Raw genomic sequence first — 13,573 nt, forward strand, 5'->3', positions numbered from 1 at the left:
TGTGTGCTAAGGGCTGAGCCAGACCACAGCTAGAAACAGATTTCTTTTCTAGTGACACAATTTCGGGATTCACAGTGTGACCAAATATCTTGCATCAGACCTGAGCCTTACTCATGGGAGGTGAAAGCTTTACCGTGGAGCTGCATCCACGACCTTCTTTTTCTCCTGTCTTATTTTGAGATAGGGTGTGGTAGCACATGCCTGTAACCCCAGGAGGCTGAGGCAGGAGGACTGAGGTGAGGAGGACTGAGGTGAGTTTGAGGACATCCTGGACTGTATAGAGAGACCCTGTCTCAAAATAAAAAAGTAACCAAAGCTAAGAATCATTAAAAATCCAATTCTTAGATACCAAACACACTTCAACTTCTCAACAGTGAGATGTGGCTAGTGTGTTGGGCTACATTGATCTGCATTGGATTGCGGACACAGCACACAAAGGCAATCCAGCATTATTTTAAGATATTAAAATAGCTTAGATATTAAAAGATGTCTGCAATGATTTATATACCATTGATGCATAGATTTTCACCTTGGATTTGTGAGGCATGAACCAACCACAGATATCTGGTCTCCTAAGCAGAGGTTCTACCACTGAGCCACGCCTCCAGCTCCTCACTGGGGGATTCTAGGCAGGGACTCTACCACTGAGCCACGCCCCCAGCCCCTCACTGGAGGATTCTAGGCAGGGGCTCTACCACTGAGCCACACCCCCAGCCCCTCACTGGGGGATTCTAGGCAGGGCTCTACCACTGAGCCACGCCCCCAGCCCCTCACTGGGGAATTCTAGGCAGGTGTTCTATTTTTGAGTCATGCCCCCAGCCTTTCACTGGTGCATCCTAAGAAAGCACTCCACTTTAGAGCCTGATACTGGAAGTTTTTATATCTAAACTTTGGGAACTAATTATTACTTCAGGTTGGCCTAAAATTCAAGACTATCTTGCCCCAGCCTCCTAAGTGCTGGGATTACAGGTGTGGGCTGCCACCTGGCTCTAAGAGGAAAGTGTTTAAAATGGGAATATGAGGCCGTTATGACACCTGAAAAAAACATGTCTTCAGGTTATCCAATCAAGGGTCTCAAAAAATATCTTTTTTTTTTTTTTAACAGCTGAGCATGGTGGCTCATACTTGCAATCCCACTTATAAGCACTGGGTAAATTGAGGCAGGAGGAGGCTCACTGGGAGTCTGAGGACAACATGGGCTCCTCAGAGGATGTCTCAAAAAATCAAAAGAACGGGGACGCTAAGGAGCTGGCCAGTGAGTGAGAGCAATGGTTGTAAACAGAGGGGTGCTGAGTTCGAACTCACAGTGCTTGGGTGTGACCTTGGGCACCCACGCGTTCCTGCGCCTCCAGTGTTTGAGGCACAGACTCTGTGGATCCCGGGGTCTCACTACCGAACCAGTCTAGCTGAAACTGTGTGCTTGAGACCCTGTGTCAAAAATAAGGTGCCGGGCTGGAGAGATGGCTCAGGGGTTAAGAGCATGGCATTGCTCTTGCAGAGGTCCTGAGTTCAATTCCTAGCACTCACATGGTGGCTCGCAGCCATCTGTAACTCCATTTCCGGGGAATCGAACACCTTCTTGTGGCCTCTTCATGTTCTAGGTGTGTACGTGGTACACACAGTCTTATATGCTGGGAAACACTCATAAATATACAAGTAAATAAACCGTAACAAGAAATAAGTTGGAGTGTGATAAAAGCTATTTAACATCTGCCTCTGGCCTCCACATGTGTGTGTGTATAGGCACACAACATGGGCACCCATACCCACAAGTGCACATATACTGCACATAGCAATCACAAAAGGGCTGGGCATGTAGCTCAGTGGTCAACATACACATATATGCATATCTCAAGTGGGGAATGAGATCCATGGACTGCCTTAGAACATGAAATACTTACCTTTTGATGGGGCATCATTACTGTTTTGTTTTCTTTCTCTCCCCATCTCAGGAACCTCAGCGGGATGATGAGAAGGGCTGAAATGCTGCCAAACCAGGTCCTTTTCTGATGGTGGCTGGGGCTTGGGAGGGGCTTGGGAGAGTAAAGAAAAATGTAATCTGCTTCCCTGTGTCGGTGTCTGACAATGTCTGCTGTCACTACCACACTCAAACCTGAGGTCTGAAGCCATCACTCGCTACAGGGCTTTCAGCATCTCCCCAGTCTGGTCCATGACAGAGCTGGGAGGAAGGACAGGGAAGGTCTATACTATGCCCTTAAAGACTCATATGCTGAAGGCTTGGGTCCCCAGGCCGCGCTGCTATTGGGAGGTAGCGGAAACCCATTAGGAGGTGAGGCCTAGTGGGAGGAAGTTAGGTTACTGGGTGTGTGCACTGGAAGGGGATATTGGAATCCTAGACCTCTCCTTTCTCTCCTTTCTCTCCCACCGTGAGGTAAGCGATGATGTACCATGCCACCACAGGCCCAAAGCAAAGGGCCAGTGACTATGGACTGAGGCCTTTGAAACTATGAGCCAAAGTGAACCTTTTCTCCCTATTTGACTACTTGATTGTCTCCAGTACTTCGGGACAGAGATAGAAAGCTGATTGAATCACTCAGAATATAATGCTAGAGGAATACAAGGTTTCTGGTGGTCCAGCCTCGACTCCTCATACTGTCCAAGCCAGTTTGTAACTTTTGTCATGTCTTCATTTCCAACAGCCCAGTTCAAGGCATGTTTGGAAAACTTTTGATCCTATTGGCGCAGCTAAAAGTCTCGAGGCCAGGTGGGCAGTGTTGGCTCACAACTTTAATCTCAGGACTCAGGAGGCAGAGGCACGCGGAGGCAGGCAGACAGGCAGATCCCTGAGTTTCTGAACAGCCAGAGCTATATAGTGAGACCCTGTCTTACCAAACCAAACCCAAACCCAGACCCAAACCCAAACCCAAACCACCAAACCAAACCAAACCAAACCAAACCACCAAACCAAACCAAACCACCAAACCAAACCAAACCAAACCACCAAACCAAACCAAACCAAAACACCAAACCAAACCAAACCAAACTGTTGATGTGGAAAGAGGGATTGTTGTTGATCTCAAAGCTTTCTTCTCTTTTCAAAAATATATTTCAAATTAAAAATATTTTAGAAAATCAAGTGACTTGATAGTTATTATTCTTGTGTGTGCAATCAGAGGAAACTTTTGTGAAGTCAGTTCTCAGTTTTTTTTCCTTTTTTTTTTTTTTTTTGAGACAAGGTCTCTCTGTGCAACCCTGGCTGATACAAAAGCGCTCTGCCGCCTAATTGTTGGGATTAAAGAGACAAGCTACCATGCTCGGCTCACTCTCCATCTTTATGTGGGTTCTGGGGAATCAAACTCTTCCAGAGGACTCAGGTTCAACTCTTAGTACCTATGCTGTAGCTCACTGACACCTCTAACTCCAGCTCCAGGGGATCCTACATCATCTTTGGGCCTCTGAGGGCACTGGGCACAGGCATACACGCAGGGAGAACACAACACACACACACACACACACACACATATATATATATTAATTGAGTTTTTAAAAACTGTCCAAGTGTGGGGTCACATGCATTTAATCTCAGCATTCCAGCAGGCTATCTATGAACTAGAAGCCAGCTTGATTTACATAGTGAGCTCCAGGCTAGCCAGGGTCACTACATATGGGGTGAGATCCTATCTAAAAAATATGATTTACTGGGGGCTGGAGAGATGGCTCAGTGGTTAAGAGCACTGGCTGCCCCTCCAGAGGTTCAATTCCCAGCAACCGCATGGTGCCTCACAGCCATCTGGAATGATAGAATCTGATGCCCTCTTCGGCAGATATGCCAACAGAACATTCATATGTATTAATAAATCTTTAAGAAATAAGTAAATGTATTTTATTTGTGAGACGGTGGTGGCAAGATGGTGCAGCGTAACGGATACAGGTGTTTCGGCCAAGCTGGATGACTGGGAGCCACGTGATGCAAGGGAAGAAAAACTGCTGCCCGTGGTCCTCTGGCCTCCCGTCTGCCACGTGGTAAGGCTGCCCTCCCTTCAAGAAATGCAAGTCTGCTGTGTGGTGGTGGCGCACGCCTTTAATCCCATCATTTGGGAGGCAGAGGCAGGCGGATTTCTGAGTTCGAGGCTAGCCTGGTCTACAGAGTGAGTTCCAGAACAGCCAGGGCTACAGAGAGAAACCCTGTCTCGAAAAACGAAAACAAACAAACAAAAAAAAAATGCAAGTCTGAGCACGGAGAGAGCGTCCGACTTACAAACAGAACCTCAGTCACAGCAGTCATAAATCCCAAAATATTCTCAGCAATAACGTAAGACCTATAAAAGCTTTAAGACACAAGGACATGAAGCAAATTGAGAAGGACCACATGACTGCATAAGAAGACACAGCACAGATGGCAAATCTCATTCACATACAGATTAAATGCGGCCCAGATAAAAATGCCACCCGTTTTTGGTAAAAACAAAAGCAAAACAAAACAAAAAGTCACATTGATTCTGAAGTTGCATTATAGAAAAAAAAAATGGGCCAGGTGGTGTTGGCACACGTCTTTAGTCCCAGCACTCAGGAGGCAGAGGCAGGTGGATCTCTGGAGTTTGAGGTCAGCCTGGTCTATGGAGTTCCAGGACAGCCAGGGCTACACAGAGACCCTATCTTGAACCTCTCTCCCTGCAAAAATGGGAGAGATAGCAAGTCTCTGGAGATGGGGTGCTCCCAGAGCTGTGAGTGTCCCAAATGAAGATTGGTGTCAGCATTTCACATTTACCACTCACAGTGGCCAAGATTTGTTTTTTCCCAGGCTGGGTCTCAGAATGTAGTGTCAGGCTTTCCTGAAACTCAACCATCCTGCCCTAGCTTTCTGAGTCTGAGATTGGAAGCGTCAACTATACTCGCCTACGTGTGGCAAGGTCATTATGAATCAGCCAGGAAACCCCAAAGTTTGAGCATGGAAAGCCATAAAAATTCCTGCAGGGCAGAAGGATCAAATGCAGTCAATGCTGAGAAGCCATCCATAGTGTGTACTCCATAGGGGTGGGTGGGTGTTAAAGGTTTATTATGTGGGAACAGCCATGTGTACAGGGGACACCTTTGGAGGGGCCAGCACTTGCAGCTTCACAAGGTTCCAGGGATCACCAGGCTTCTTGGCAAGCTATTTACTCACTGAACATTTTTCCTAGTTCTGAGCTCAACTGCCCAGGCTACTCTAGACCTTTAATGGTTTGACGATCTCTCTATGTAACCATGGTTGCCTGAAACTTATGTACACCAGGCTGGCCTCAAACCCATAGAGATCTGCCTGCTGCTGTGTCTCGAGTGCAGGGACTGAAGATATATGCCGCCTCTCCTGGCCTCAACGCTGGACCTGCCTGCCTCAGCTTCCGAAGTGTTTAGGTTACAGGTGTGTGCCACCACACCCATCTCGAATTGCCTTTCTGGTGAGTTACATGTGGATTTGGCAAACAAAGGCTATGAATACACAGGAAAGTAAAGCCAAACAAATGGCCCTTACACATTGAAAAGAGTCCCCTTTGCAGAGAGATGTGAGTCTCACTGTGAGTTTTTCCCAAAGCCAAGACTGGGTTGTGAAGAGGCACAAGTGTTCCTTAGTGAAAGGAAATAGACAGAGGCCCAAAGCAGGCTGGGAATACCTATGAGAAACACCAGTGCCTTTGCCCTGTAACCACTCCTGTTCATTCATGCAGGAAGAGCAAGCACAGCAAAGAACATTACAGAAGCAATGCCAGGGACAGTGATACACACCCTCAGTTCCAGGACCTGGGAAGTAGATCAAGGAATTCATGATCAGATCTAGTTCCGTGAAACCCAATCTCAAAAAACCCCCAACGAACAAACCCCCACCCCCCCCCCAAAAAAAAAAAAAACACAGAAAAGCTAGGCAGGAGGCAGGCTAGCCTGGTCTACCCACTTGGCAGGTTCTAAGCCAGCCAGAGTTACAAAGGGAGACCCTGTTTCCAACCAAAAAATAAGACTGGAGAGATGATTCAGTGAAGTGGGTTCAGTTCCCAGAACCAACATGGGGTATCACAGCTGCCTGAAACTGTTCTGGGGACCCATCACCCTCTTCTGGTCTCCTCAGTTTCTTGCACCGACATGGTACACACACACACACACACACACACACACACATGCAGGCTCACACACATACACGTAACTCTTTAAAACAACAAAAAGGAAACATTTTCAAACAATCCAGATGTCCAGAAGACAACTAGTTCATTAAACACGTTAAGATACAGACTTAAATAGTAGTCATTAAAAAAAAAAAAGATATAGAATTACTTCCATTATAACCGAACACATAAAAACCCAAGATGCTGATCATGGAGTCTTTTTCACATCGCATGTGTATGCACACATGCATGGTGCTCAGAGGAAACGGGTGCGGATTCTTCTTCCACCTCATGGGTCCCGCCCGGGATCAAATTCAGTAACAAGGCTTAGCAGCAGATACCTGTAACCACTGAGCCATGATCCTACCCTACCTTCATTCAGAAGGACTGGGAGCAGGGCAAGCAGGCTTGGGGTCCATCCACAGCACCCAGGATTGGGGGAGAACGAGACTGGTACCAACTCATACACACCTTATAAAACAGTTCTTAAAACCCTACAGAAAACAACTTCTCATCTTAACCCATATCTGTATGGATACCTGTTTTTGATTTGGCAGAAAAGTTGAACTTCTCGTAGTGTCTTTTGCTAATTTTGAGTCTTGTGTCTGTATTATTTAAATATTAACCCATCTATTTCCACATGGATACAATTACACAGGGTCCTGAAAAATGTTCATCTCACAACACATACATGATTTTCCTATCTGAATATTTACAACTTGTCTACAGAACATCAAACACAAGAATTAACGATACACTGAGCTTCTCAGCTGACAATGAGATGACCCCTAATCCTGAAATGTCCAAGTTGTTGACAGTCTTCTTACTCCAATAAAATCTAGGAACAACTGAGTGTCACAGGCACATGTCCCCGGTTTCTTCCCGCGTCTCCGTTGATTTCTATCATCTCTCTCATTGGTAATTCTTAGACTTCATCTTTGCAAAACCATCGTCCTTCACAGTGAAGCAAACATGATTTTCAACAAATGCAGGGGAGGGAAAGATTGCTGACAGTCACTAGGTGGGAGTCAGAAGAGTCCTCTGCTTGTCAGCCTCAAGCCTCGAGTGTCCATGTCTTTCTGAGCCTGCTTCATTCCATCCTGCCCATGGCTGCATTCTGGCTTGGATGTCCCACCTCATGACATTTGCCCAGACATCTGCCTTCGCCCTTGATCCTAAGAGTCACCTGACTTCCTGGCCACCAATCTTCTTTAAAAAAAAAAAATTTTTTTTTTTTTTTAAAATTTTAAAAGCCTGTAGGCTGGCCTCCAACTTGCTACTTAGCGGAGGATGACCTCGAACTCCTGATCCTCCGGGCTCCTCCCTCCTGAGGGTGGGATTATAGGCGAAGGCCACCCCTCGGTCGGCGGTGGGCCGCGGGCGTCGGAGGCTATGAGCGCCAGCATGAAGTCGCGGCCGTCCGAGTCCATCTGCGGGGGGTCGGCGTCGAAGGCCGCCTCCCTGGCCCTGCAGCCCTCCACGAACAGCCGGCGGCGCTCCTCGATGTCCTGGAGCACCCTGGTGGGGATCAGGGGGTTGGTGTGCAGGTAGTGTTGGAACATCCGCTGCTCGTACAGCTCGAGGAGGAGGAGCGGCGCGTGGACGTGCGGGATCGCCATCAGGCCCGCCACGCCGGGGAACTGCCCGGGAGCCAGGCCGGGCGCCTGCGCCATGGACCGGGCGGCTCTGGCCAGCGGGCTTTCCTGGCCTTCGGGAATCTGACTGCCTCCGCCCATCCCCGCCTGCAGGACGTCGCCGACGCCGTTCATGGGGCTCAGCCCCGGGATCCTGCTGTCTCCGGGCAGCTCGGACATTGCGGATCGCCGAGTCCTCAGAAGCACCGAGGAACCTGCTCCGGCGGCGGTGTGACGCTGTGCGCATGCGCGGGCCCCGGCCCCCTGGAAAACAAAAGTGCTTGCGCAAGCACGGCGCGCGGAGCGAGCTCTATCGCCCTCTAGGGGTGACGCGTGTCGTTACCGCCATGGCCGCCTCCAGTTCTGAAGCCAGTAGGGGCTCCGTCACATTCTTTAATGGTATTGTTGTTGGCGTTTTTGTTTGAGGCAGCGTCCATATACCCTTGGCTCGCCTGGAACCCATCTATACACTCAGATCCGCCTGCTTTAGCCTCCAGAAAACTGGAATTAACAGTGGTGGCGCACGCCTTTGATACCAGCACTCCAGAGGCAGAGGCAGGTGGATCTCTGAGTTTGAGGCCAGCCTGGTCTACAGAGCGAGTTCCAGGACAGCCCGGGCTATACAGAGAAACCCTGTCTCGAAAAACCAACCAACCAACAAGTGTATAGGCGTTTTGTTACATATTTGTATATGCACACCGTATGTGTGCCTGGATCCCAAGGAGATCAAAAGAGGGCATTGGATTCCCTGGAACTGGAGTTAAAAGGTACTTGTGAACTAGGCTAGAGATAGCTCAGTGGTTGAGAACTTGCCTAGGGTGTAAAGTCCTGGGTTTGATTACTATCCGAGAGGAGATAGAGAGAGACCGACCTGGAAGAGGAGATAGTGCTCTTAACCACTGAGCCACCTCTCCAGCAGGAACAAGGTAGTTTTGAGCTACCACACAGGTGCTGGGAACTGAACCTGGATGTCTGCAAGAAAAATGTGCTTTTTAACCTCCGGGCTGTTTTTTAGTGTGTCTATATAAGATGGAACCGTGTGCCTGTGGAGGTCAAATTCAACTTTGTGGAGTTCTCTCCTTCCACCCTTTTCGAACTCAAGTTGCTAGTTGTGCTTGACTCTGGCTTCTGTGCCGCATATAGTTTTGTGTGTGCACACATGTTCGAGCCATGGCATGTGTAGATCAGGAGATAACTTTTAGGAGGCAGTTCCATCCTACCATGTGGATCCAAACTCAGGTTTGGGAAGCAAACGCCTCTACCCAGTGATCCACCTTCCTGGCATATTTTCTCAAGAAGTTTCCTTCTCAGGAAAGATTTTTTTTTGTTCCCCATCACGGTTCTTGTAGCTGTTTCTCTTGGTAATTCCATACCTCTTTTCACCACAGAGTGGCACTTCATTTACTTGAGTGTAATATACTGCTGTATCTCTCCCACGGTTGCAACTGCCTGTCAATAATCTTAGAAAACTACAAGACAGCTGTCTGTGGTGGAACACAGCTGCAATCCCAGTCTTTGGGAGGTAGAGGCAGGAAGAGGAGATCATGTTCATCCTTGGCTACTTGGCAAGTCCTAGGCCAGCCTGGGTTAATGTGAAAAGTGTGGTAAGTGCCATTTGCATCCAATCACCTTCAAAATGGCCCGGGTTCTGTCTGAAATGCAGCTGTGTCCCAGTCACATAATCAACTCTGCATCTGCCTTCTTGTGCCTTTGAGGCATCCAGGGTCCACGTGTCTCTGACCTGTCAATGCTGTCCCCAACACCATCACAGCTGGGGGTGTAGCAGCTCAAGCCTGTAACCACAGCTACTTAGGTGCCTGATGCAGGAAGACAAAGTTCAGGGATAGCTTGGGGTACAGAGTCCAAGGACAGTCTTGGCAACTAAGACCGTGTCTCAAAGTAAACATAAAAATAGGGTTAGGGGACCAGTGAGTTGCTCAGTAGGTGAAGGTGCTGATGACCTGAGTTACATTCCTAGAACTCACACAATGGAAGGAACACCAACTCCTGCAAGCTGCCTTCTGACACTATGCATATATTGTGGGAGGTGCATACACGCTGCCTGGGAGTGTAGCTCAGTGGTGTTGCTTGGGACTCAATCAGCACTTGAGGCTGATGCAGGAGGAACTCTGTGAGTTCAAGGCCATCCTGGTCTACATAAGAGTTCCAGTCCTTCCAGGGCTACACATAGTGAGACCCTGTCATATACTCAAAAGCTTGTTAGTAAATCTGAAAAAAAAAAAGATCATGCTGTGTTATCCTCAACGTGATTTCATAATGCATCATGGTGGATCTGACATAACCTAGCACTTCTATAGATTCTATAGATTTTGATAACTCCAGCTTGAATCAAAACCAGCCAGTACAGTGGGTGACCGTGGCAGCCAGAAAAGAGAACTGGATCCATTGGAGCTGGAGTTGTGGGGTGGTTGAGCTCCCCAACATGGTTACTAGGATCCAAATTCTGGTTCTCATGATTGAGCAGCAAGTGCTCCTACTACCTGAGCCATCTCTCCAGCCCCAACGACCATTTTTCTTTTTGGCTTTATGTGTATGAGTGTTTTGCCTGCATGCATGGATGCCTGATGCCTGTGCAAGCCAGAATAGGGGATCAGATCCCCTAGAACTGGAATTACAGATGTCTGTGATTGTGAGCTGCCATGTAGTTGCTAGGAATTGAACCTGGGTCCTCTGCAAGAGCAACAGCGCTCTTAATTATTGAGCTGTCTCTCTAGAGACTATGGATAGATGGCTATGGAAATAGTTTTTAGAAGTCATGATCACGCTGGGCGGTGGTGGCGCATGCCTTTAATCGAAGCACTTGGGAGGCAGAGGCAGGCGGATTTCTGAGTTCGAGGCCAGCCTGGTCTACAGAGTGAGTTCCAGGACAGCCAGGGCTATACAGAGAATCTGTCTCAAAAAACAACAACAAAAAAAGTCATGATCACTGACCACATTATACAGAATGCAAGTCGGGGGGCTGGAGAGATGGCTCAGTGGTTAAGAGCATTGGCTGCTCTTCCAGAGGACTTGGGTTCAATGCCCAGCACCCACATGGCAGCTCAGAAGTGTCCGTAACTCCAGTTCCAGGGGATCTCACACAAAAACACATACAGGCAAAATGTCAGTGCACATGGAAAAAAGTCAGGAGGCCAGAGAGATGGCTCAGGGTGAGAGCCCTTGCCATATGCTCTGGTGTTTTCTGTTGCTGTTATAAAACACCGACCAAAACAAATGTGGGGAAGAAAGGGTTTATTTCAGCTTATAACTCTTAAGGTCACGGTCCATGGGGGAAGCCAAGGCAGGAACTGAAGCAGAGGCCACAGAGGAACACTGCTTACTGGTTTCCTCTTCTGGCTTGTCCATCTACTTTTCTTACAGATGGCACCGCCCACAGTGGGCTGGGCCGTTCTACATCAATTAGCAATGAAGAAAATGCCTCATAGATTTATCCAAAGGCTAATATGCTAAAGGGAATTCCTCACCTGAGGTCTCTTTCCCCAGGTAAGTCAAGTTGACAACCAAGACTGGCTATCACACTGTGCATCCATGAGGGCCATCACACTGCATCCACGAGGGCCTTCACACTGTGCATCCACGAGGGCCTTCACACCGGGCATCCACGAGGGCCTTCACACCCTGCATCCACGAGGGCCTGAAATTTGGATCTCAGCACCCATGTAAAAAGCTGAGCATGGCTGTATGTGCTATAAGCCCATCTCTGTGAGGCAGAGACAGAAGGAGGCCATCAGCTTAGCTCTAGGTTCAGTGAGAGACCGTCTCAAGGAAAGTGACAGAGGTCATCTGACATCCTCTTCTGGCCTCTGCACATATGATCACACATACCCCACATGTATGTGTACACCACACACATGAACACATACACTGAAAAGTCAGAGAAGAATCATTAGAACAACTACAGATGGTAACGTACTCAATTATGTTGACAGGTTATCTGTAAATGAGCAGAAACGAGTAATTTTTGAAGAGATAAAGAAGCTTTTAGAATATATTATAGGAACAACTTTGTAAAAGATAAAATACGAGGCTGGAGAGATGGCTCAGTGGTTAAGAGCACTGGCTGTTCTTCTACAGGACCTGGGTTCAATTCCCAGCACCATATGGCAGCTCACAGCCATCTCTGACTCCAGTTCCAGGGGGTCGGATACCCTCTTGTAGCTTCCTTGTGCATCTGGCACGCAAGTACACAACATTCATGCAGACAACAGATGAAAGCTCTAGAAACAAACAACTAGACCTGTGAAAGACCAGTTTTAGGTGAGTTCTTCTAACATTATTAATACTTTCCAAATAAAACATTTATACTCAAGGATACAAAGAAGTTTTTAAACATTTGTGTGTGTGTATGTGTGTGTGTGTGCTTGTTTTCATGTGTGCAGGTGTCATGTTCATGTGGAGGTTAGAGGTCAACCTCCAGTGTTCTTTGTGATAATTTAACCTGTCTTCTGAGACAGGTCTCTTGCTGGGTCCCAGGGCTGCTGGCTTGTCAGAGAACTTCAGGAACTCTCTGTCTGCCTATGCTGGGGCTATGTGTGTGTCACCTCATGTTTCCTATGTGAGTTTGGGAAACCTTGTGAAACAAGTATTTTACAGACTGCTGACCCCAAGCCCTAACTTTTATATTTTGAGCCAGGATATTTAGCCAAATATCAAACTTCTGGTGGCCTCCTATGTCCTGAAATCACAGGCGTGAGCTGTCACCACTTGGTCTACAAAGTCTTTTTGTTTGTTTGTTTGCTTTTTGAGACAAGGTTTCTCTGTGTAGCCCTGGCTGTCCTGGAACTCACTCTGTAGACCAGGCTGGCCTCGAACTCAGAAATCCGCCTGCCTCTGCCTCCCAAGTGCTGAGATTAAAGGCATGCGCTACCACCGCCCGGCTACAAAGTCTTTAAATACCATGAAAACACCTGGGCAGCACACCTTTAGGCCCAGCATGCAGGAGGCAGGGGCAGGCTTGGCCTACAGAGCAAATTCCAGGACAGCCAAGACAACAGAGAGGTCTTGTACTGAAAAACCAATAAAATAAAATAAAATAAAATAAAATAAAATAAAATAAAATAAAATAAAATAAAATAAAATATAAAATAAAATAAAAATGTGAAAGCAGTTCATTTGGACAGAAAGACTTCTGTATCTTTTTATTTATCATTTATTTTGTTTTATTGAGACAAGGTTTCTCTGAGCAGCCTTGGCCTGCCTCTTCTGGGATCAAAGGCAAAGGCAAGTATCAACATACCTAGCTGGAGGAGTTCCCTATCTTACTGGTGTGACTGCTCACACCTGTGACCCCAGCCTTTGGAAGACAAGACATGTGAAGCCTTAGTTTCAGGCCAGCATGGGTTAAAAGTGAGATCCTGTCTTGAACCAAATATGACAAAACACAGCTCAAAAGAAAGATTGAGAAGCTGGAGAGATGGCTCAGAGGTTGAGGGCACGTGTTGCTCTTGTAAAGGCCTGGGTTTGTTTCTAGCATCCCAAAGATTGTACATAATTCCAGTTCCAAAGCACCCAATGTCCCCTTCTGGCTTTCTGAGGCACTTCATGCACAGAGTGAACATACATAAATGAGGCAACAGCTCAGACACATTAAAGATAGACACTTTCAAATAAAAAGTATCTTATTATAAAATAAAGGTATTTAAAATCAGTATCTTAAAGATAACAGTGATTCCTAGGTTACAGATAATGTGATTCAAATAAGCTAGTAATAATGCAGGTGTCCTGGGGTCACACCTCTAATCCCAGCACGTGGCAGGCATGGGTAGGTGATCTCTGAGTCTGAGGACAGTCCCTGTTTTATCACCCCCCCACCAAGTAAAAATG

The 13,573-nt window shown here is 47.3% G+C and overlaps 1 protein-coding gene across 1 annotated transcript; it reads right to left on the minus strand.

Moving 5' to 3' along the window:
- Nucleotides 1-6,175: 6,175 nt before the first annotated feature.
- Eid2b (EP300 interacting inhibitor of differentiation 2B) lies at nucleotides 6,176-7,945 on the minus strand. The gene has a single exon (XM_028786231.1). The coding sequence runs from the start codon at nucleotides 7,907-7,909 to the stop codon at nucleotides 7,376-7,378; it is 534 nt and encodes a 177-aa protein (XP_028642064.1). The 5' UTR covers nucleotides 7,910-7,945; the 3' UTR covers nucleotides 6,176-7,375.
- Between the last annotated feature and the right edge of the window lie 5,628 nt (nucleotides 7,946-13,573).

This window comes from Grammomys surdaster, unplaced genomic scaffold (assembly GCF_004785775.1).
Source record: "Grammomys surdaster isolate TR1022 unplaced genomic scaffold, NIH_TR_1.0 125430, whole genome shotgun sequence".
NCBI lineage: Eukaryota > Metazoa > Chordata > Mammalia > Rodentia > Muridae > Grammomys > Grammomys surdaster.

Coding starts and splice junctions, on each gene's coding strand:
- Eid2b (XM_028786231.1), bottom strand. CDS start 7,909: ATGTCCGAGCTGCCCGGAGACAGCAGGATCCCGGGGCTGAGCCCCATG.